This window comes from Mytilus edulis, chromosome 5 (assembly GCF_963676685.1).
Source record: "Mytilus edulis chromosome 5, xbMytEdul2.2, whole genome shotgun sequence".
NCBI lineage: Eukaryota > Metazoa > Mollusca > Bivalvia > Mytilida > Mytilidae > Mytilus > Mytilus edulis.
Window position 1 is genome coordinate 22,622,891 of NC_092348.1, and position 26,759 is coordinate 22,649,649.

The 26,759-nt window shown below is 32.1% G+C and overlaps 1 protein-coding gene across 1 annotated transcript; it reads right to left on the bottom strand.

Moving 5' to 3' along the window:
- Positions 1–14,516: 14,516 nt before the first annotated feature.
- LOC139524997 (LDL receptor repeat-containing protein egg-1-like) lies at positions 14,517–26,636 on the bottom strand. Its single transcript, XM_071320170.1, has 3 exons — positions 26,564–26,636; positions 25,863–25,994; positions 14,517–15,994 (listed from the first exon to the last, which is right to left on the bottom strand). The coding sequence occupies exons 1-3, from the start codon at positions 26,634–26,636 to the stop codon at positions 14,517–14,519; spliced, it is 1,683 nt and encodes a 560-aa protein (XP_071176271.1).
- Positions 26,637–26,759: the final 123 nt, after the last annotated feature.

Here is a 26,759-nt window from a genome sequence, read left to right on the forward strand (position 1 = left end):
TGTTAGTTTTGTTTTTTTATGTCATTATCTATGTTTTTGAACGTATGGAATTTGACTGTCATGACAGTCAAAGATTAACTGTTTACACATACATACACTAAGTTTCGACACTTATTTTTATAAACAAGAACTATGCTTATTCAATTTTAAAATCATAATTGTCGATGAAGTTCGATCGGATAAATATAGTGTTTTCGCACCAATTTTTGTTTTATTCCGACCTCTAGTAAAGGAGGCAGCATTGGTCATATCTGTGCATAAACTATAATTTGGGTAACTAAAAGACAGAAATTGTGCTACAAAAAAAGACGTAAAGAATTGAAACCTTTAAATTAACGTTTTATCCTAATTAAATTTTTATATTTCATATAGATTAGTTTTTATCTTGAGTGGTTTTTTTTTCGCAAAAAGAACAAACAAACTATAAATATTGTGTTGAATTTCAGCTGCTTTTCATATCGTCAGGAAGACTTGTTAGCAGTGACTGGTAACGTCGATGACAAGAAGATACAAATAAACCTGATTGCAATTGAACAATTGCATGAAATATTTCATATTATGTTTATTATATGATAACATCTAAAAGCAAGATTTGAACACACCAAATTGCCATCCCATCCATTTACAGATACTACAAAGGCGTGTCGTTTACATCACATAGTTCTTTTTTTTTATTTTGTTGTATGACTAAAGCGAGATGTTCTTACTTCAGCTCAAATCAGACTGCTATCTATGTTAGCCACGGCAAATTAATGGATCCTTTTGGACCTGAAAAATTAATATAAATTAAGAAGAACATATTTCAATGTTTTTATCGATATATCATAAAACTATCAGACATTTTTATATGAAAAAAAAAAGGTTCTAATGTTCTGACTCATTCTTGCATTTTAGATGAAACGTTGTACAATTATACTACAACTAAACATTATTCTCGATCAATTGAAAACTGAATTTAGAAGTATTCAAAAATCTACGAACAACACCACATTCATAAATGGACATAAGATACATATGCCATGCAACGATCTTCTCTTTCCTTAATGGACAATGCATCCCGTATCATTATTTGAAATTAATGGTACGAAAACGTTTTTTTGGTCATATACACAAATAAAAAAGTTGGAAGAAAATTAGTCAAGAACAAGCAACCACTCAAAAAGTATCAGAACCAGTTGATACATGTATGTATTGTTTATTCTGAACATTGCCAACATATGTTAATAAATCAAGTGTGAATAGTGATACCGAATGTTTATTTCATTCTAAGAGACAGAAACCTAACAAACTTAACAAAATCAAAACTCGTTTTTTTATTTAGACAAGACCGTTAGTTTTGAAGTAAGAATGGTTTTACACTACTAATTGTTGGGGCCCCTTTATAGCTTGTTCTTCGGTATGGGCCAAGGCTCCGTAATGAATACGTGACTTTGACCTATACTGGTTTACTTTTATCAATTGTGACTTGGATGGAGAGTTGTCTAATTGGCACTCGTACCACATTTTCTTATATTTATTTGTTTTTAACCAGAAAACACGAACTGTCGTTTTCTCTACTTTGAACAGAAAGTTCCCAAAGAACACGATGGGTTGAAAAAGGTCTTAATAAAACAATCTAACACCAGTATCAGTTAAAAAAGGGAGATGTCTTAACCTTAAACTGCATTTGTCAAATAGTCGATAAACTATACATATGATGCATTTCATGCATTTCATATTTTGAAGAGAAAAATGACAGAAACATCGACTTATATTTTTTCGCAAATCTGAGTAAATATAAATTTGTTTAGTTTAAATTCACCTTTTATCGTTCCAATTAAACCCAAACGAAAACAGTGTGTAAATGAGGTCGATATTTGACAAATCTGCCCCTTTTAATATATTTCAAATAAGAAGTTTATCTTAAGTCCTGCAAAACATGGCGTAATTTGAAAATACTAAGTTAATATCATTATGCAAACATGTGTTTAAGTTAAATATCTTCTTACGATTGAAGCTGTTATTGTGACTTTCATCCGCACAGTATTCACATTCTAATTGGTTGTTGCAGAACCAACTATCATATATGCATTTTGGGTCATTTTCTGAACATCTAGACATTCCGATGGGACAAGTTCTATCTGTGAAAAATATCGTAATAAAATTTATTATACAATTCATATACATCATGACATTGCAGTTCTAGTAATTCCAAATACATTGATGGCCCCAGATCCTATGTTATAACAAGACACCTTATTATCGAGAGTTAAATTATTCCTCATTTAATAACCTGCATATCGTCTTCGATTTACGCCTTGCTCAATGCACGAAATAGATAAAACGAGAAACTGCTGACACAAAACCCTGAGCTTCTTTTTTAAATTAAGTAATGAATGAAGTTGATATTCGTAGTCAACGTTTTAAAACAAGCCTTATTTCTCCTAACAACAACCATAATAGCTCGATTTCTGTTATGGAATATAAGCTAAAAGAAATCGCGATAGAATTTATTTTTCCAGCTTGAATTTCCTATCATAATTTCCTTCATAGAGGGTTGCTGGTCACAAGGAAGCTTGTAAACCACGAATTCAAAATGGTGAAGTTGAAATAATCACTTTGCAAATTTAACGGACGCCATCATGAGTTGGTTTACCTTTATGGAATAACCGTTTCCCAGATGATATCGGATATGTTCCTTATATCGTAGCTATAATCGTCTTTCCTTTTCACGAATGTGATCTACATAACTTACTGGGTTTGTAATAATATTAGCTACACGATGGCTGCCTTATGTGGAGCAGGATCTGCTAACTCTTCCTGACACGTAAGATCACCCCTTGTTTTGGTGGGGTTCGTGTTTCTTAGTCTGTAGTGTTCTGTTGTGTGTTGTTTACTGTCATTTGTCTATTTGCATTTTCTTTTTTGCCATGGTCTTGTCACATTTATATTTATAATCTATGAATTCAATTGTCCTACTGGTATCTTTCGGTCCTTTTTAGCAGTTGTCTCTCCCTTTATATTTGAAATTATGCGATTGATGGTAGAACTCATTAACCATATCATAACAATGAACTACTAGTAGTCTTTTTTGATTCGAGGTCATAGGTCATATGCAATATTGACGTTCTAGACTTTGATCTTTCTTTAAACCTTGTATGCATACGTCTAGTAAATTATCAGATAATACTCAAAATGACATTTTTCAAACCGGAAGTACCAATTGATTTCCCTTTATTTCCACTATATATTTTTAACAGCTTACGACGAGTTTATGACCTTGACATTGAGGTCAAGTCATATGCAATATTGACGTTCTAGACTTTGACCTTTCCTTTAACTTCGTATGATAAACCTCAAGGACTTTTGCATTATGTTGCTAGCCATATGTCCTTGACAAAGCCAACTGGAAATCACCTTGTGAAAACCAAAAGGAAGCTAAGTTGTGTACCTTTTGAATGTCAAAGTACTAGAATCACATAAGTTTTTAATGAAATCAAAATTTAAAATATGACCTTGACCTTTGAGTTTGACCTTGTTCTTTTTTGTAGTCCAAGGACCTCAAGTCAAAAGATGTTTATCATTTATGGTTTACCAGTATAAAGGGAAACAACTCTAATATAGAGTGTCCTGATTTCTTCGGTATAAATTAAACATCTTATCCTAAGGATATAACGAGCAATTTGTAAGATCTATTTGTCGTTATCCTTTACAGTTGAAAAGGAGTAGTGCGACACTGTAAATATTTTTGGGAGATAACTCTTACAAAACAAAGTATTTGGTTAAGCGGTGTCAGTTTCAAAAGCGTATTTACTATTCAACATCATACCCCAAAAATCTAAGCGACGTATTTTTAAACAACAATACAGTGAAAGAAAAATAGCCGAAAAAATCAGAACAAAAGTAAACGGTCTTTCCACGTAAAAATGGAAATACCTAATAAAAGTATATTATAAAACACTAAATAGTGAGGGTTACAAATTTAAATAAAAAGTTTGCTATTACACGGTACACAACGTCTGTACCTATAATCTGTACTTCAACATCAGCAAATATTATTTGTGAAATTGATAAAAAAAATATCTATCAACTAGGTCTTTGGAAACCATCGATGAACTTTTTTAATAAGGACGGGGAGTTATTTTACATCACACTGGCTCATCGACGTTCTGCTTAGAAACTGATGATGTTTGATAAAGTCTGACTTGCAGCTGTCATTAATGCAACAGTAGTATACCAGTATTCAAAGGTCATAGATCGATAGAGGGATAACAATTCGGGATTACAAACTAAAAAGGAAAGAAACACATCAACTATGAAAGAAAATTTAAAAGAAAGGAACAAAAGGAACAACAGGAACACTGAAGTTTAATAAAAACAAACGTAAACTAACATAAAAACGAACTATTAGATAACAACTGCCATATTCCTGACTTGGTACAGGACATTTAAGAAAAACAATGATTGGTTGGACCAGGTTTCCAGACTAGCTAAACCTCCCGCTGATATGACAAAACTTAATAATATTGCTTAAATTACAACACTACGTGACAGAAATACTATACAAACACACTCAAGAACACTCACCACAGAGAATCGAACGGACAAATATTATAAAAGTAGACAAAACTGCAAAAGAACAAGTAATATATTCATTGAAAGAAACACCACAAACAGAGACGGTCTTATGTAACGAACAAGCAATCTATATCACGATTTGGTGGATCCATACGATGTTTCGTTGACCAAAATAGCTAAGGACATTTTTACCACATGGTAGATTGTGTTTTGTCATAATGTCGTCTAATCTTTTAATTACCAAATGGGACTTATTCCCGATTGTGACTGTTTTGCCGAGTGTGAACTCGCATTACTATAAGACGTGGTACGGTACTTGTCTATCCCAAATTCATGTATTTAGTTTAAATGTTTAATGTTATATTTGTAATTTTCATCGGATTTTGTCAAATGTGTTGACGTCTTTTCTATTATATTTATGTGTTATGGTAAAGAAAATTAATCACCGCCTTCATTTATCAGATTTGATTTCGTTCAACGTAATCAGTACGATATTTTACGTTTGAAGTTAGATTCAAAACAAACCGGACATAGTTTTATAATATAGTTAATTGCTACCTTAGTTTGGTATTAATAAGTATTAAAATGTGCTTTGTTATTAAATGCAATATCAGTATTTAGTTCAAATATATAGTCTTAAATCAATCCTAATTCTATCTTATTCATTCTTATTTGACGTCATTTTTCATTTTTTGATGATCTGTTTTACAAATTCAAATGACGTCATTTTTTCGTCATTTTTCAGTTTCAAATAGGACGTCACTTGGCGTAGAGGTTTAAACTTATTCGGATGTGTCTACTTTTGTGTTTCAAATGTCTGGTTATGTAAATGTATTTCAGTTGTTTCCTGTATTTAGTTAATACATCAGTTTTATCATGTACATATTTTGAATATTCATTTTATAAAATTTACTGTTTGCCATAGTATAAATTATTCTAAATTATAGGGATTTTCTGGTAACTAACAGAAAACCCTTGCCGTTTTTGGCACAACCTTTTTGATTTTTTGGTCCTCGATGCTGTTCAACTTTGTACTTGTTTGGCTGTTGTTCGTGTGATTCTTTGTCAATTGTGTTCTCCAATTTATTTATATTGTAGTCCTGTGTTGTCATTTTGATGTTATATTTCACATGGCCATAAAAGTGCGAGGTTTGGCATGCCACAAAACCAGGTTCAACCCATAATTTTTTCGTTTAAAAATGCCCTGTACCAAGTCAGGAATACGGCCATTGTTATATTATAGTTCGTTTCTGTGTGTATTACATTATAACGTTGTGTCGTTTGTTTTCTCTTATTTTTGAGTGTAAATTCACATTGCGATAAGACGTGTCACGGTACTTGTCTATCCCAAATTTATGTATTTGGTTTTGATGTTATATATATATGTTATATTTGTTATTCTCGTGGGATTTTGTCTATGTGTGTTACATTTTAGTGTTATGTCGTTGTTCTCCTCTTATATTTAATGCGTTTCCCTCGGTTTTAGTTTGTTACCCCGATTTTGTTTTTTGTCCATGGATTTATGAGTTTTGAACAGAGGTATACTACTGTTGCCTTTATTTACATTCATACAATTATTTTCACAATATCAGTTCAAAACACTTTCATGAAAATGATGGTAAAACAGATTATTTCATAGATAATTAGACTACAAAGGATAACGGTTTTGTGAGAATTCGTCCATCTTTGTTAATATTGAGGAAAGTATCAAGATATGAAGGAGTCCTCTTTTATCAGTTGTATCCCTAGTTTCGCGTTTAATGGGGTATATGAGATAAAACTTTTGAATACCGAATGAGTCATGAAACCTATATACAAATGAAGTTGAGTTATAGCTGTTCAGTATATAAGAGTTATAAACCACAAGGAAAGACACAAGCATCTGCGTACTTGATAGATATATAATTATATAGCAGAGTTTCTTTGCTCAATATTTTTGTCTGTAATTTTTCCGACATAGACGTATTTATGTGTACTAAACTGTTTTACTAACATCTTTTCAAAGTATGACACACGCATAGACAGCTTAAACCTTTGGTATCTTTCGTCCCTCTTTTAAAATAGCTTTCAAAGACAACAGGCTTAGCATTCGCTAAAACATCTGACATTGCGTACAAAAACTATAATTGTTTTTTTTCTTCAAAACATGAATTAAGATTTGTTATTACCTTTTGTACAAATCTCTGGGCTTTCGTCAGATTTATCCACGCAGTCATGGTATATATTACAAAACTGTACTTCATAAATACACTGAACATTATCTTCACATTTCACCATTCCAACTGGACAGACACGATCTTTACAAAAAAAGAAAATATAATAAGTAAAGGCATGTTGAAGTATACATTCTTGGTACTGACGTTGTTGATTATCTTGATTACGTGTTATAATATTCTTTTATTTGGTAATTTTAGAATATTACTTGTACTGTTTAATGTATCCTTTTGTGATATTTATTTTACATTATTTACGTGGCTCGGTACTTTGACATCCCGCCATTGTTACCTATTTGTTTGTTTTATGGCGATTATGATTATACACGTAACACAATATTGACTGTTGTATCCTTATTTTGAAATTTTTACCTGTTATGTCTGTTTTTTTTTTGTGATCACATCGTTGTTAATATAATGGAATGTTAAGCGACAGTCATATAAATGAGACAACAATCTAGCTATCTTTAACCAAGTATGATTCAAAGGTTTTTTTTCAATAAAAGAAAATGCCTGTATCAAGTTAGGAATATGTCAGTTGTTATCTATCCGTTCGATGTGTTTGAGCTTTTGCTTTTGTCATTTGATAAGAAACGTCATTTGTACTTTCCGTTTTGAATTTTCCTCGTATTTTTTTTTGCGATTTACTTCTTGTGACTAAGTTCCAATAACAATTTCACATTTGTTTTATGAATGGTTTAGCAGTTTAAGAGTATGCACCAATAACCAGCAGACTAACAAAAAAACATGACAGAGTATGCACCAATAACCAGCAGACTTACAAAAAAACATGACAGTTTAGTATTTTCCAGTACTGACAGTATATTTAATACAAGTGCCAAATCACTTTTTTACGAACATTTGTTCAAATACTGACTTCACACTAGAAATACATTCGTATTCCTTTCGTAAATACAGCTGATTTATATGTTAAGTTTGAAATGTGTCAACCAACTATTACATAAAAACACTTTATGTTCATAGGATCTAAAAGGTAAAGAGAGTATCGACATGCCAATTAAAAATCACTTAACAAAATCTATTCTCATCGGTGAAACAATACCATTGACATTTTCAAAATTTATAATTTATACAATAAATTATATGAGTAGTATTATGTAGAAATGCTTAATTCATACAAAATCTTTTTCATATTTGCACTTGACGTCAGAACAACGTTTTATTTAACCTTTTTAAGGTAGTCCGTGTTTACTGGTATACAAATTATAAAGCCTAATAAAAACAGTAACAGAATAACCTTGATGTTTGACCTCGACACATAGAATTTCTTGAATACTTTATGATAAAAGCTTTCCATAGAGTATCCGAAATGCATAGTTGATAAATCAAACAAAATGTGCAGTGAAGTTATATTTCCTTTCAGTTTTCAAGGATTCGACATGTCACTGAGTTTTCTTAAAATTAATTCCTACTATCTCAATACAAGATAACTTTTCATATAATATCGTTATTGGAGTGATATATTATTCTATGTGTGCAAGCGTGTCGTAGAACAAATTCAAAAATTGCGACATGACTGTTTTGATATCTTTTATGAGTTTATTTTCATACCAAATGAAACGTCAAATAAATTATAGCAAAAAATAAAGTTACCAAATTTTACAACAAGAACTATTTTCATGTTATTTCATTTGTGTCATCAGCTATGTCGGCTGATTCTGCCTGGACATTGTTAAAACTACCTAAATTTTGACAAAAACATAAATCATTGCAACTTGAGGAAGACCCTGGTCCTTGTAAACACATGCTGCCTGGCATGCTTTCCTCCCTTACACGAACAAATTAGATCTTGTAGAAAGTCCTGACGCCATTTGTCCCTCAAAGACAACTGGCTCTAACATGTCATTTTGCGTAGTTTTCCAATCTAAAACGCATGGGGAGCCATTATTGTGTTTGGGTTTGCGAAATTTTATCAAAATGGAACAAGTTGTTCGGTACAATTACTAGACAATTTATGTGTCAAGACAGATCCCTCTTTGCATATCATGCTTAGAAGTATCCACAGCATATGTGGAGTCTTGGATCTTTGCAAGTGTTTTACAGTTCAAGTGTATTATGACGTCGCGACGGTTTCCCTGTTATTTTTAGTTTTGTAAAGGGTAAGCACTGCATCAGCGAGGATACTTTTCCTTCATAGACTAATTATTTGTCCTGTTTCCGTTCAAACCGTTGTCTGATACTAAATCCGAGTGTTCCATGTAGAACTGAATTTTGGAATATAGCACGAGCCATAAACTGAAATGTGTTTTTACCGTCAATCGTTTCGGTATTTATGTTAATGTTGTCCACATCTTCTTGGATTAAAGAACCACAGTTAGCTATACCGAATTGAACATAACAACCACCTTGTATTTTTGTTATTTCAGCATTCACTATTCTAGTCAAAAACCTACTAACCACGTCATACTTGACAAAGAAACCATGTGCATTTAAATTTTCAATCAAAGACTTCGATCCGAACTCATGATACAACTGCAAGATTAAGACTTAATGGAGTAGTAATGTTATTAAAATTTACACAAGGCACTCTGCGAGAGCAGCTCATTTTCCATAGAAAATGTTTCAAAAGACTTTTTGTCAAGAAGCCAAGTAACAAAACTTATCAAACAGGGTGGCACCTTTGCTTCTGACATTCCCAACGATACTTCGTCATTTGCAGGATAATAACCTCCAGATATATAAACAATTTCCATTTGTTTGTCTTAATATTGAAGCTGATTCATAAAGTACATACGTATCGGTTTGTTCGTTGGTTTTGGTGGAGCTACATATACTTAAGTAGGCTTTTATCTCAAGCATTTCTAATTCTGCTCATTAGATGTTATTTGCTGTTTTAACAGCGTCTCCAATGGAAATATCGCAAGCAAATACAATGCTAGATTTACCTTGTCCTTATTTAGCATAAAATATGATAGCATCCCTGTAGTGCTGCTCAAGTCCAGCCTTAAGTTTAAAGGAATTACAGTATGTCTTACATACTTTATCAGGTAAAAAAAGACTGGTACATTGTCAAAAGTGATGACAATACGAGAGACTTTTTGTCACGAAAATGGTATTTGTCTATAATTTCAACTACTCTTTCAAATGACAAATCATACGCAGACTTGCCAGTGGATTTTGGTCTACATGCCTAGTATGTGGTCAGACATGCTTCGTGATACACTGCATTATTCAGCAAATTATCTTGCCCTATTCGATTAATCATTTTAGCGTCGTATGCTCTAACAGCAGCATCTTTAAGATTGACTTACCTTCAGCAGATGAAATTATATGTAATGTTTTCAATCTTTTATGAAACGTTTTTTTGCAAATAATACACTTTGGTATTGTGATCAATATTTTCAGGCACCAAAGAATTAGATAAATCGGAATTTATATCTGAGGTTTCCTTTTCAGCTGAAGAACAAAATAGTGATTTTAAATTCTGCTTACTTCTGTAGCTCTTATAAAATGACCTATGGTACCTACATATGGATAATTCACTTGCTGTTTCATTGCAGAGTTCATTCAAACATAAACTGGAAAAAATCACCACGTCTCTTTGCTACAGTATTTTCAGACGTTTTTTCCAGATTCTGGTGATTTTATTCAAATTTCTTCAACAACAGAATCGCAGATAATTCTTTTTTCAACACCAACATCCACTCTCCTTTTTTTTAGCATATGGCGGGACTAGTTTTAACGAGACGTGTAAATTGTCCATTTGATTGAATAAAAAACAAACCAAACAAACCCTACAATGATATTCAATTTCCCAGTTAAATTCAACAAAAGCCAATAAAGAAAAATACCAAAAAGAACAAAAATTAATCACAAGTCTTCGGAAATTATAAAATGAACAAGAAATATGCTTGAAAATGACTACAAATGACCTTCGCTAAATCGCTGAATGCGAGACTATAACTAGAAACTATAACAATGTCGGTCAAACTTTGACAAATATTCGAACTTAAAATTTGGATAATAAGCAGATATTTAGTCAAATATCAATCTTATTAGGAATAAACTCCAAAAAGTAAATCGGGTCGATAGAAGTGTTATAAGGCAGCTTTACTTTTGTGCCTTTAAAATACACCTATACTACACGTGAAAATAGTGTTAGGTGAAAAAAGAGGATTTTCCAGTGTTATTTTCAACCATTTTAGATGCATTGTGCTTTACATATAGGACTATTTGGAAATGCTCTTATATTGTATGAAGTTCAAGAATAACTGTATTTACCAATTGCGTTTCCAAACTATTTTTTAGAACGGGTTTGTTATGAAATTTGTCTACCGAAACAGCAGTGGCGTATTCGATGCAAATTGGGACACGTCAGTTAAAGCTAATTTTAACGTCAATTGTATCACATTTGATATTTACGACAAATATTTTTCTTAAAATGAATAATCGATAGACAATTTAAAAGACCTTCAAATTCCATGAGGTATTTAGGTAATTTAAAATCGTTAACTATGCGACTTTTTCAACAACCGCCGCTCCACTTTTAATATGCTTGAATGAAACACAACTGAAATATATGCTTGGCCACACAAAACACACTTTACTGTTAAACATGTATTTTATAAAAACTAAACCTGTGAAATATTTGATAAAAGAACAAAAAAAATATTATCTCTTTTTAAACATTACAATCATTGTATTACTTAAACTTTTCGGGTATTATTTGCTCAATTGGTATAATATCAAACATTAATTTATTTTATCCAAATAAACATACTCTCAACACACAAAACAATCCTTTGAATTAAACATACAAAAGTCTGGATTTTTGTCTGAACCATCCGAACAGTCTACGAAGCCGTCACATTTCTTGTAATCGAGCACACATTGGTAACCATCATCATATTTGGACTTTATGTCACCACAGTAATATGCTGTAATTGAAGAACATATATTACCATACATTCCTATCAGTAATTTGACAATGAACAGTAAATATAAAAGTGAGGTATCAGTTTTCTGTTTCATCATTTAAATATTTGTATCAGGTACAAAAATGTATGCAAAAAAGAAAAGAAAAACACATTATCCAAAAGATGAAACTGACGAAATTGGTTGGAACATACTAATTGGATATTCAACTCATGAGTCGAAGACACATTAAAAACGAAATGGAATTAAAAAAAAAAAGACAAACGACAAACAACAGTCTACAAAAAGAAGCATCGAAACCTATAAAGTATAATCAACCCACTCAAAAACCGGGTGTACAAGAAAACGTCTAGACAAATAATTGTTCTTTAGACCCTTTGACCTTTATGGAATAACCGTTTCACAAATGATGTCGGATATGTTCCTTACGTCGTAACTACAATGGCCTTCCCTTTCATGAATGTGACCTACCGAATAAGACTATTTACAGGATTTGTTATCACATAAGCAACACGACGGGTGCCACATGTGGAGCAGGATCTGCTTACCCTTCCGGAGCACCTGAGATCACCCCTGGTTTTTGGTGGGGGTTCGTGTTGTTTATTCTTTAGTTTTCTATGTTGTGTCATTTGTACTATTGTTTGTCTGTTTGTCTTTTTCATTTTGAGCCATGGCGTTGTCACTTTATTTTCGATTTGTCTGTTTGACTGTCCCTTTGGTATCTTTCGTCCCTCTTTGATGACATAGAAATAGTCCATGACTCAAGAAAAAAACAAAACAAAAAACAACCGACCGTTGAAAATAGAAAAATGCTCTTGCAAAATATATAGACCGTTATCGTTTTTTAACTATATATCTTAAGTGTTTCGAGCATTTCAACGTTTTGTCATTAAAATGCGAGATACATTAAAAATCTCTTTTGTTTTAATAGTGCTACCCTACGGTAAACACAACATAGTAAATTACCCAAACAAATAATTTAACGAAAGGCCACAACAAACGTGTGTCGATAACCAAGGTATATTTTCATCTTCAACAATTGACACTTAACATTGAATACTATATCAAAATTTATCACAAATGTTCTTGTCTTGCTAATATTATTTATAGTTTACTGCTTCTTTCTATCTTCTTTAGTATGTTACTCTTCTTTCCCTCTTAAACATAAGTTGAACATTTTTCACTAATGGAGATTATAAAAATTTTATATTTTCAATAATCTGGTTTAATTCAATCGAATATTTGTGTGGATGCGTGGGTGTTGTAGACTATAACTCATTGCCATATTTGGCATAGCCATAGATGGCGCTCGCAGCTTTAATTAGAAATTTGGGATGCCCGTATCGGGCACTTGTTAATTTGCTGTCGACCGGAAAGCAGGTGTTACACAAATTAGTTAAACTATTAAAAACCCGCCCACCCTCCCTATGAGAGTAGTTGCTGCTGTTTTTGTTTTGTATCTTAAGGCACTTGTTTGCTGGATTTGATTGCATTAATATTATGATTACCCTTATCGAAGCAGGACCTTCATAGTATTGTACTAAAACAGGATAATTTCAAGTAAACTTGCGTTTCTATGATTTGGACATTTCCGTTATTAAGCACTTTATTAACATATTATGGACTATTGTGATTTAAGCATTCAGAATTAATTTTAGTTTTTAGCAATTAACAATTTTATTAATTGGAAAGAAAAAACCAGACATTTTAAAGAAATCAATTATCTTCTACTATCCTTAGGCGCATAGTCAATTTTGAATGGGAGGAGATCCAGGGAGACTGGTAGTGATTGGGGGATTATTTATGCTCTGGGCCTGACAAGTTTTAAAATTTGTGGTTAGTGGTAACGGTGGGGTCTACAGATGAGTAACTCTGGGACCTCCTCCACTTCATCTTATAGAGGGGAGGCCTACTGACCTACCGACGGGTTGGGCACTTATAACTGGATTCTTGGTAATACGAGTGTTTTCCCCGGTCACTTTCCATGGTAGGTGGTGGTGTAACCGTGTATAACTACCAGGGGTTTTATGACACTATGTCAACATAGGTCAGTTGATAGCCATTGTGTATAGGTAATCGGTAGTCACCCTAGCGCCTCAACAAAATATTATAGAATACTCTGAAGCCAAAGTAATTCCACAAAGTAAAATGTTTATTCTAGTCATGAAAATGTAAATACAAGTTAGTGTAATAAAATGTATGTTTAATTCAAAGGATTGTTTTGTATAATTGTAAAAGTTATAAATGAAAAACAGAGGATGGAATCTCTACACAAATGAGTATAATATACAGAAAGTCTGTAGTATTTTAATTTTGGTATTTGTGAATTACAATTAACAACAGACAAAGAGAGACAACTCTAGATTAATTTTTAATTCCTTTGTGATTAAAGGAAGGACTTTAACATAGTTTAGAAAATACGTCAACAACTCTTGATCGTTGTTCTTAATCTCATTGCCATTCGTTCATTATTGATAAAGGGTCTTCTTCTATGAGTATTGCAATTAAAAGGCAATCACACCTATAATGAGTCTACTTTTAATCCAGATTGTGTCATGTTGGTCATTTTCAGTTATATGAAGAGTTGATATTTTTGTTTTATAGTTTTAAAGATACCAGGTCAATCCTTACAATATTTGTTTACATATTCAGTAAATACTAAAATTCCAATGATGAGAGGATTCAACACTCAAAGCTAGGTAATGTTTACTAAAGTAGATATTAAAGAAACAAAGTGATTTTTTGGGTAATTGGCGTAACTCATTGTTGTCAATCGGGAATTTTGAAGACGTGTCCGTACTTTACACTGCTTCTTGTAAAATACCCATCTTAATGAAAGAAAGAAAGACTTTAATTAGTTTTACAATATTGTTGATCATCTTCTGACTCGTCGCTACACACATGTTCTCCAGAACAAATCATTGACTGGTCTACACATTCATTACCATTAGGACATTTATCATCTTCTGACTCGTCGCTACACACATGTTCTCCAGAACAAATCATTGACTGGTCTACACATTCATGACCATTAGAACATTTATCATCTTCTGACTCGTCGCTACACACATGTTCTCCAGAACAAATCATTGACTGGTCTACACATTCATTACCATTAGGACATTTATCATCTTCTGACTCGTCGCTACACACATGTTCTCCAGAACAAATCATTGACTGGTCTACACATTCATGACCATTAGGACAATTATCATCTTCTGACTCGTCGCTACACACATGTTCTCCAGAACAAATCATTGACTGGTCTACACATTCATGACCATTAGGACAATTATCATCTTCTGACTCGTCGCTACACACATGTTCTCCAGGACAAATCATTGACTGGTCTACACATTCATGACCATTAGGACAATTATCATCTTCTGACTCGTCGCTACACACATGTTCTCCAGAACAAATCATTGACTGGTCTACACATTCATGACCATTAGGACAATTATCATCTTCTGACTCGTCGCTACACACATGTTCTCCAGGACAAATCATTGACTGGTCTACACATTCATGACCATTAGGACAATTATCATCTTCTGACTCGTCGCTACACACATGTTCTCCAGAACAAATCATTGACTGGTCTACACATTCATGACCATTAGGACAATTATCATCTTCTGACTCGTCGCTACACACATGTTCTCCAGAACAAATCATTGACTGGTCTACACATTCATGACCCTTAGGACATTTATCATCTTCTGACTCGTCGCTACACACATGTTCTCCAGAACAAATCATTGACTGGTCTACACATTCATGACCATTAGGACAATTATCATCTTCTGACTCGTCGCTACACACATGTTCTCCAGAACAAATCATTGACTGGTCTACACATTCATGACCCTTAGGACATTTATCATCTTCTGACTCGTCGCTACACATATGTTCTCCAGAACAAATCATTGACTGGTCTACACATTCATGACCATTAGGACATTTATCATCTTCTGACTCGTCGCTACACACATGTTCTCCAGAACAAATCATTGACTGGTCTACACATTCATGACCATTAGGACATTTATCATCTTCTGACTCGTCGCTACACACATGTTCTCCAGAACAAATCATTGACTGGTCTACACATTCATGACCATTAGGACATTTATCATCTTCTGACTCGTCGCTACACACATGTTCACCAGAACAAATCATTGACTGGTCTACACATTCATGACCATTAGGACATTGATCATCTTCTGACTCGTCGCTACACACATGTTCTCCAGAACAAATCATTGACTGGTCTACACATTCATGACCATTAGAACATTTGGCAAAATATGGAGCACATTCGGTAGCTAAAATATTAAAACCAAGAAATAGATAACTGTTTGACAAATTACAAATTAACAAAAATGTTAGGAAGAGTCATACAATTAGTATTCGCAAGAAATGACTTGTTATATAAAATTTATACACACTTTAGTGTGAATAAAAAGTTATATTCAAATACGGAAATTCGATCAATATATTACCTTTTGATGATTCTATCTAACACCAAAATGCAAAGTCACAAAAGACCTACTATTTCTAGCCCAGAAGGTGCATAACTTCAAAATAGGTTTGTTAGCTAAAAAGGTTTGTTTTTGCCATGTTTAAAATTTTTCCAGAAATAACTGATTTTCACAAAGACTGCCAGTTAATTATACCAGACAATTAATGAATGACATGTTAAGAGTTTATAGCACTTTTGGTCAATATGTTTAAAGAAATATACCATTTATTATTTTCATTTACATGCATTTGAGTATTAAAATCTGTATGTCATAATAACTTGATCGCAATGTTTTTCACACACATACATGACTGATATGATGTATATAATAAAGTTTTAACATTATAACAACACAATCAACCAGAAAAACAGTCACTACATGGTACAGTTTAGATTTGATATGACAGGCATCATAATGTAATTGGTATTATCTTTCATTTTTGCTGGTGTAATTTGTATATATGACGTTTTGTGATCCTTTGATTGTTATAACGTGACTCTGTACTTTAAAAGATCCCAGTCATTATGTTATTGTTCTATTATATGCCATTATGTTATTGTTCTATTATATGTCATTATGTTATTGTTCTATTATAAATTTGAAAATACTTTGAACGACAAACAACAAAATTAGTTTACTCGCGTTATGGTATTAACCATATGTCGATTCCTAAAATTCTTAAGAACTTCTTCACAATTTCAAATCATCTAGGGCTATTTCTGAAATTAATTATAACATAACTTTTGAATTTTTAACCCTGTATACAACTATTTCCAATGTGACATTATAATTCTTCTGAATAAACATTTAACGACAATTCTTTTTTCTATGTGATGTTTTTATTTTCTGACGTCAGACAAACGAAGCAATGAATGTGTTTTTTGATTTGATAGATGCTTTTGTGCCTTGTTGTAAACGGTGTTTGGTTTGAGATTATAACACAGTGATGACTGCTGACAGAATTTCTGTTAGAACATTACGACACTTAGTTCAAAGCACGAGACGACATGTGGCTGATTTTTTCCGGAAGCGTTGAGGATACAATCGCTACTGACCTAAATTGTACTTTAATTTATTCACAAATTGTCACTCTCGAGTTCTGAAAGGAAAAGTGTGTATAGTGCAGAGCAAACTTTATAAAAACTTCAGTTAAAGTTGAAACTTTATCTTTTTTTTATTTTGCCATTTTACAACCATTTGCCCAAAATGAAACAGTCAAATGTTCAATTATGAATACAGTCCAAACTTTCACTTTATAATTAACATTCTATATGTTTTCTTATAAAAACACAAATTCAGTTCATTGTATCAATAATTCGATAAGTTATGAATTCATTAAAATACGATTCTGGAAAATTATCAGGTGTTGCTTAACTTTTGGCGAGGTGTATATATAAGGATGGTTATTAAATCGTTCCATTTCAACTTGCAACAAGCATTATTATTGGTATAATTACATATAGGACTAATATTTTCCCAATAACACGAGTTAAAAAAAAAACCGGTTGTGAAGGCAATGAAGCTTAATTGACATTTTTTTGTAGTCTCTAATGGATTTTGTTTTATCTTTCAGGTAATTCAATTTGTTTGCTTTTCTTGAACTAATGGATTGCAGCTGTGTTTGTGGTAGTTTTTTTCTTTATTACCAGTTATTAATGACCTGTTAATACAACTACACATTATCGTTGTTGTATTATGTTTATCTTGAAATCAAATCCAACTAAATCAATATTGGGTATGACTTTCCATAAACCAAAATTTATGTTACTGTAAACTGCGATTTATTGCTGAAAAGAAACATCTTGACATAGGAGAATAGCGTTATTTCCTGACACAAACGTTTTATCCTTATTAACTTTTTTCCTTTTCTTTTTTAATGTAGATTGGTTTGCACCTTGTTGAACGTTGTGATGAACTTTAACTGATTTTGTATGGGCCGGAAGGTCTATTAGCCGTCATTGCAAACGCCTATGGCAAGGCTAACGATATAAGTAGACCTGGTAGAAAATGAACAATTTAAAGACGCATAGCATATCATTTTATTATATGGTGATAGCATATCCAAACAAGATTCATGCAAACCAAATTGCTATCCCCACTTTCTACAGATACAATAAAAGCATTTACTTCTTTTCAAACACTTCAATAGTTGTTTATCTGTCGTCGTAGCGAGATGGTTTTTATATAAATCCAATCCGACTGCAAGCTATGTCAGCCATGGGAACTTAGTGGATCCTGTTGGACCTGTAAAGATAAATTATCAAGTATCTCTTGCAATGTCTTAACACGTTATTGTAATACTATTAAACATTTTTAGATGAAAAAAGTCTACATTTAAATGATACCTGGCACACGTTTACTACAACGGAACAAAATACTTGAAATAAAAAGATATACGACTAAACCAAAACGAACAACGGACAATATATTCACATAGATATACACCGAACTACGTGCAACGATATTTATAGCCGATAGAGCAGAGTATTACAACTTTTGCCTCGGCTCGGCTGCCTTTTTTCACAGGGGACAATCTATTCTATCTCCCTCTCAGCTATTTGTTATTCATATAATATCATATCACGCTTGCACTAGTAAACATACACTTTTGCAAACGAAGCTAAACATTATTCTAATACAAAAAAAGCTGATACATAAAATTGTTTAGAACATGCTTATAAATCTACCTAACTTTCAAAAAAAAAAGGACGAAATCACTCCATCCTGACAAAATCAAACATTTCTTCTGTATCTACATACGGAAAGCATATTTTTTGACTTCCCAAATAACAAGATGGATTAAAAGTGTATACGAAATACCTATCTTCAATGTTTTTATAAAAAAGAAGTAGTCTTAACCTTATACCTCATTCCTCAAATACAAGATGCATACACTTCAATTGTGTTTTTTTTAAACAAAACACAATGGAAGAGAAACATTGAAATATATTATACACATGTCGAGCAAATATTAACATGTTTAGTTTAATTTCACCTGTTATCGTTTCAATTGAATCCAAACACATAAAACAAACACAGTGAATAAATGAAGTCTATATATGGCAAATCTGCCTCTATCTGAACATAAAAGGTAATTATTATGTTCGATTCAAGGAATGTTATAACATTGAGAATTAAAAATAAGAAATGATTGCATAGCGTAAATTAAAATACGCAAGTTAAGATATGTATGTGTACAATCCTTCCCGTGAGGGGTTTAGTATCATACCATCATAACATATATGAGAAGAACATAACCCGTGTCATGCCAACAACTGGTTTTTGAAGAAATGTGTTTAGTTCCGATGCAAAGACCCTATAAGTGAATCAATATTAACACCAAAATATGCAATCTTTAATGACCTGACAACAGTCTCGTAACTATATCCCTTCTTAATAAGTCTATTCAAAGGTTTTGTTAGTTTTTGAGGTGAATACTGACACCTTTGTGCTTTATAAGAATATTTCCATAAAAAAATGGATGTGAAATACCTGAACGTATAAGAAGTCTGCATGTTGAGCTGTATTTACGAATGATGTCCTTATACCGATGATAAAATTTAGTAAATGTTTTGACTAGTTTGTGATATCGAAAACCCTGGTGTAATAATTTTTCAGTAATACATAAATTTCTCTCGTTAAAATCTAAAACATTGTTAAATACACGAGCGAATCGTACAAGTTGAGATATATAAACACCGTAAGATGGTGACAAGGGAACGTCACCATCTATAAATGGATAATTAACGAAATGAAATGAAAAATCATCTTTTTTATCATAAATTTTAGTATTCAGCTTTCCGTTAGTGATATAGATATCAAGATCGAGGAAAGGGCAGTGGTCATTGTTAGTATTAGCTTTATTTAAAGTAAGTTCAACAGGATAAATGTCTTTAATATATATACTAAAGTCGTCATTATTGAGAGCCAAAATATCATCCAAATATCTAAAAGTATTATTAAATTTGTTTATCAGATGTTGTTTCGATGGGTCTTTGCTTATTGTTGTCATAAATTTTAACTCATAGCAATACAAAAACAGGTCCGCAATAAGTGGTGCACAGTTAGTCCCCATTGGAATTCCGATAATCTGACGATATACGGAATCCCAAAAGCGAACAAAAATGTTATCTAGTAAAAATTCAAGGGCATATATAGTATCGAAGCATGTCCAATTGACATAGTTTTTTTGTTTATTGCTACTAAAAAATGACCTGAAAGAGTTTGAACATATATATTCACATTCTGACTTTTTAAATGCCCATTTAATTAGGTGTGTGAATTTTTTCGTGATGAGAATGTGAGGCAATGTGGTATACAGCGTAGAAAAATCAAAACTTTGAACAGATTTAAAATCACCAATATAAGCATGCAATTTATCAAGTACTTCCAACGAGTTCTTGACACTCCAAAAGTAATTAATTCCACTATTTTCGAAGGCCTTATTAGAATAATTTATTATCAGGTTTTTAATTGTACCAAGTGTGCTGGTAAGAAGAAAGACAATGTAGTAGTGGAACAATGGCTTGAAGACGAAATAAATCTATATTTGTAAAGTGTTTTGTGTAGCTTCGGAAGCCAGTACATAGTTGGGACTTTCATTGGATTTGGCTCTGCTTGTAAAGCGGTAGCTAAAAGTTTATGTTTGTTACAGATGTCGTTTTCTGAAAATGAAGTCAGTTGGAATGTTGGTGAATTGGTCATTTATTTTTTCAGAACCTCAATTTAAAATTTACGTCAAACAATGATAATATTATTAGCAGCTTTATCGGCCGGGACAAAAACAAATTTCTTGGCTAGTTCTTTTAGTTTATGTTTGATACGAGAAATAGTTTTTTTGTGGTTATTGTTAATAGTAAAATGTTCTTTAAAATGTTGAATACGTATATCAACTATCTTCATTACTGAATTAAAAAAAGAGTCCAAAAATTTTTTGTCAGCTTTTTCCCGTTTTATCCATTTCATACAGTAAGTATGGAGTGTGTCGTGGATAATATTACGACACTCATTCCAATTAATAATTGACGGGGGACGATATTTAGGTCCTTTACTGAGGAATGATTTTAACTCTCGGTCTTGAACGATGTTAAGATCTCCTGTTATAACATGGGAAATGGGTCCATAAATATATTCGGACGTACTACAATTACATGAAGTTGGTGTATTTTCACTGATATTAACATCTTTACACAGTTGACTATAATTAAACACAAATTACGGGTATATTTCTTGTAAATATAACAAATAAGAGGTAGCTCAGTATTGTCAAAATATCAAGGAATTTGTTCTTTAACAGAATGATCGTTAAATATACCGGCAATATTTACAAAATCAAAACCTTTATTGACATACTTTATTTTAATAAAATGTTTTTTATGATCTTCAGGCCGATCAATTTTGGGAAATAGTTTAGAATAACAATATTCCATAATAATTTGAACAATTTCATACTTAAGACTGCTATATGAAATTGTGTTGCAATCCTCCAAAATTTTATTTAACTTTTTAACCGGTAATGAACAGAGTTTTTTAACAGACATTGTCTGCCGTTGTTTTTTGAAATAGAAATTAGGTCCGAAATATTGGTATGATTGGTCCGAAATTTTCTTTGATTGCGATTTGTCCTACGACCGTGAGAACGGTTTTTACGAACAGTTTTAGAAACTATATTCAAAATGTTAACGGAATCGGTTCTAGATATATTACAAATTCCCATGATATTATCATTAAGACCGAAAGGGTAGACTGTCTGTAATTTTTTAATCCAATTTAATTCAATTATTTTCCGTGATCGTACAAACTTTGAATGAGATTCACCAGGCTGCTTATTTACTACTTCTAAAGGTTGAACTGCTAAATATTTAAAAGGATGGTTGTGCTTCTTAAGGTGTTGGTAATAGAACATACACATTATAAATGATGTCCAAATAAAAATGATACAATACAATAAGAAAGTGAAACAATTTGTGAAGTTTAAACAAGTGAAACCTGCTATATCGTATGTTTATTTTATTTATCGGTATACTTTTGAGTTTAGTATGACGTCGATTTTCATTTTACCTGTACACATTTATGTTTAGGGGTCAGCTGATGAACACCTTCGGCTCCATGACCTTCTCCTGATGTCTTGATTATCCAATGGTGGTCTTCGGCTGTGTTCAGCTCTTTATACGGTGTGGTTTTTTTTGACAAATTAAAAATTTTCATTCTGAATTTTAATATTTGTAATTTGAATGGTTGTCCTATCTCGATTTCAAATTTCTTCTCATAAGAGGTTTAGTTATAGTAACGACAGAGGAGAAAACATTTAGGTTTAATAGGGTCAAGTATCGACAATTGCTCTTTACATTGACTAGATATTGAACACAATATTATTATTCTTTGTATCAAACAAGCTAATTTGAGTTTATCTAAACGGTTAAGTAAGTGTCGACTTGCCAATGAAATGTTGAATTACAAAGACCATAACAAAACTTATAATTTTTCATAATAATGTAAATAAAAGCGTTGTGAAGATGTTCTAAGCGGGTAAGGGATACATATACTTATATCAAATCAGTTCCTACATAAAACACCAACTATGTGATTACGTTTGTTACTTTAAGGCATAACTTTCTAATAAAAAATATTTAGGTTTACTTTTTTCAATGTACTCTGCGTGTTTGGTTCCCTTGTTAATACTTTCAAATTGCATTGCATATAAGCATATGATCTGACTCGATAGAAGCTAGATGAACATGTTTTCTTCTTTTTCTTTTTAGTTAAGAGGAAACAAGAATCAGTTGAATGCAATTTTCATTAATCTTTTTTGTCATACCAAACAACAAACGTCATCCTTTTCAAAGGACATTTTGGTCCCGCGTTTTAATGCATTTCTCGTATTTTATATAGATTAAATTGTTGGTTTTCCCGTTTGAAATGGTTTTACACTAGTAATGTTTTGGTGCCTTTAATATCTTGCTCTTCGTAGTGAGCCAAGGCTCCTTGTTTAAGACCGTACATTGACCTATACTGGTTTAATTTCATAAATTGTGACTTGTAGGGAGAGTTGTCTCATTGCTATTCATACCACATCTTCCTATATCTACGTTCTATTTTACACAACACTTAAGTGTCTTGTATGTTTATAATATTTTAGCATGCAACTACTAGTGATCGTATGTCTTCTTTTATGTAGTGTACCTGAAGCAAAGACATTTCTCATAGAAACATGTTTTAAGATTAATTTCCATTATCTAATGATCTGTTATATGCTTGAAACAAAGACAATCTAGATGTGCTCTTGGGTACACAATACACACTGTACTATGAAACATTTGTAATGGAACCTAACTTATTTAATATGCGATCAATGAAAACATTGTTATTAATGGGATTTGGTTAACTTTGAAAATCGTTTTTTAACTTAAAACTTTCGACTTGAAATTATGTTATTGATATGATATAAAACAATAATTCATGCGATATACGAGTACATACTCTCTACACACAAGTCTGGATTTTCTTCTGAACCATCTACACAATCTGCGAAGCCGTCACATCTCTTTTCATCGAGCACACATTAGTATCCATTATCAGATTTGGACTTTTTGTCACCACAACTTCGTTATAAATAACAAATGTCCAATTTACCCATTATCATGATTACTAATTGCCAATGTCCAGTTAACATTAAGTCAACATGATGATTTCCTGTTTTATCAAATACATATTTGTATCATGCATAAAAAAAAGGACAGAAACATATCTGAAAGATAAAAACCAAGGAAATATGTCAGAAAATACTGAAGGGATAACAAAACTGATTATTCGATGATAAACGAGAAACGAAATTGAAAAAACGAAAAATTACCAAACAAAAGAGTCTTAACAACAAAACGTAGACAACTTAATGTGTGACCGAACCGCCACATTCAAAACTGGATAAAGGTGGCTCGGACCTATTTGAAGTATCTGTCAGAAATGTCGTATTTTTTTTTTTATTTTTATCTTTTTAGAGAGTGAATCAAATTGATCGAAAAAAATAGGGGGTCCCGGACCATTTGAGCTCAGAATATTACTTTTATAAGGGACCGTTTTTCAATGAAATGAGAGGGAAAATAGAGGTGATGACATATTTTTATCGGAATATACAAAAAAAATTCTGTGACACTTGGTCCAAAACTGTAGTATAAAAAGCTGAAATATAGCTTCAAAGAATGAGCAAATAAAAAAACCATAGGTCACTGATAAGGAAAAAAAAACCATTTTTCCTTAAACCCAAAATTTAGGCGAGAAAATGGTGAAATTGGGTAACATGTCAATTTGAGTATTTCACAGATTCACATAATAACGATTATAACTTGTTAGTGACATAATTACAATAATTAAACATTTTTAATCAATCAAAGTATTAAAAAAAATAATAGTGAATTTATGACACAAACTTTTCTTGAGCAAGGTAATTCATGCGTGAAATTATGCGCACTCGAATAGTCCCGATCCTCCTTACATCATATGTGCCACGGAAAAGTTAACAGCCGTGAAGCAAAATAAGGTTCTCCTGATGCTTTGTTTAAAATAAGAATCATCCATGACAATGGAATAAAAAGAGACATGATTAGGCCTTAGAGGACCACACATTGCGACGTATGTTTATCCAAATAAACCCAACATACATGATTTTTCATAGAATGTCTTAAGCTTTTCAAACAAATCAATGTGTAATAATTGAGCTACGACATACATTAATATTCTCTTTTTTAAATATATTTATACTAAGAGAATCACAACACATGTATTGATTTTAAAGGTTCTTCTAAATAAGAGGCTTCAAAAAGTCATCTTGGTCTATGTACACATGTATCGATGGAATCTCATCAACTTTGACTATTATAAAAAAAAAATCATCTCAAGTGTTGATCACATATTGCTACTAATAAGATTTTTACATGTTTTCTCTGTCATCTTACGCCTTTGCCCAAAACACCAAATAAATGTTAAAACTTGTCAAATAGGGAAAATCACTTCTATAATGAGTCAGCTTTCAATGTAGATCCCGATAATCTCCTACTGATCTTTTTTTAGTTGGACCTTATATTAAGTTACAAAATATTTTAACAAAACCTGTATTTAGTTTTGTCTGTTAGAAATAGATTAAACAATGACATTAAGTATAAAAGGAATCAATATAAGATTATTTTGTTCTAATAAAGATACCTTTATTCGGGTTTACTTGCCGATAAGACTTACAGAATGTTTATTTAAGAGCATAATGCCTATGGATACCTGTAACTTGGTCAAAATGTAAAACATATAGGTAGTGTGGAATGCATTGATATACATATATGAAATAATGAAAGGATTGACATAATTACCACTTGCTACCTAACTTTCAGAGACCAGCGCGCTTTATTGTGTAATAACTGTCAAGTTAGACTTTTTGCACAAATCAAGACATGTTATACATTTGCTATGAAATGACAGCCACTTTTAATTATATTTGAACTTACAAAAAGGCAATGGGACAATGCATTGGTTATATAATTCCAGACAAGAAAATGCCTACATTTGTTCTAACTTACTCTTAACTCTTTCTGATAGCCGTCAAATGTGGTTTAGCCTAGTATGCATTTTAGTTTCCTATTTGTAACCACTCATTTTATTAAAAACAGATTAGATAATGAATTACTTGTACACAGTTCTTTTTCATCTTCTGACTCGCCATTACACATCTGTTCCCCCGAACAAACCATTGAGGTATATACACACTCATGACCATTAAGACACCTTTCCATGGACATATACATGGGACACTCGAAAGCTACAATATTAAACCATAAAATACATTATATAATTGAAACAAAAAAACAGTTCAAAAGAATCATGCAAGTTCGATTCGCATTTAGTGACTTCACTCTCACTTTGATGACAGTCGCATAAAATTCCATTATATTGACAATTGTGTGTGAACAAAACAAAAAGACATAATAAGAAAAATGTCAAACATAAGGGAAACAGCACTCAACATTGTAATAATCTAAATCAGTATAATAACAAACAGACATGCCATCACAGAAAAACAAAATGACATATAGACAAAGCACATATGCAAACACGAAGAATAAGAACACAAAAGTATACCACAAGACAACAAAATATTGGTAAGATGAATTAGTACCAAACCAAGTAAAAAGGATATTACCAAAAATTTAAGCGTAAAGGTTAATAATTAACAAAAACAAATAAAAGAACACCATATCATTGTATAATGATAAATATGATAAAGAACGTCAGTACCTAGATTATATTATTCAATATCATTATGTTTTATTTGTGAAGTTGATACGGAATATTTGTCAACAAGATTTTGATATCTTCAGACAAATTCACTCTCAGAAACAGGACCGTACGTTCTTAAACATAACCCTTGATCATCAACTATCTGCTCATATACTGGTGACATTTTATAAAGTCTGTGTAGCAGCTCTTGAATACCGATTGAGTTGTAGATCATATTGCATGTTAATAGGATTCGGTCTGAAAAAAATAACGTTTAGTTTCTATTATGTATCATTTTAAGGTAATC

Bases quoted from the DNA above. Each gene is read 5' to 3' on its own strand.
- LOC139524997 (XM_071320170.1), bottom strand. From the start codon at position 26,636: ATGTCACCAGTATATGAGCAGATAGTTGATGATCAAGGGTTATGTTTA. The intron at 25,995-26,563 runs GTGAATTTGTCT...TTAATATTGTAG, and splicing joins GTACGGTCCTGTTTCTGAGA to CTTTCGAGTGTCCCATGTAT. The intron at 15,995-25,862 runs GTAATTCATTAT...TTAATATTTTAG, and splicing joins TGAAAAAGAACTGTGTACAA to CTACCGAATGTGCTCCATAT.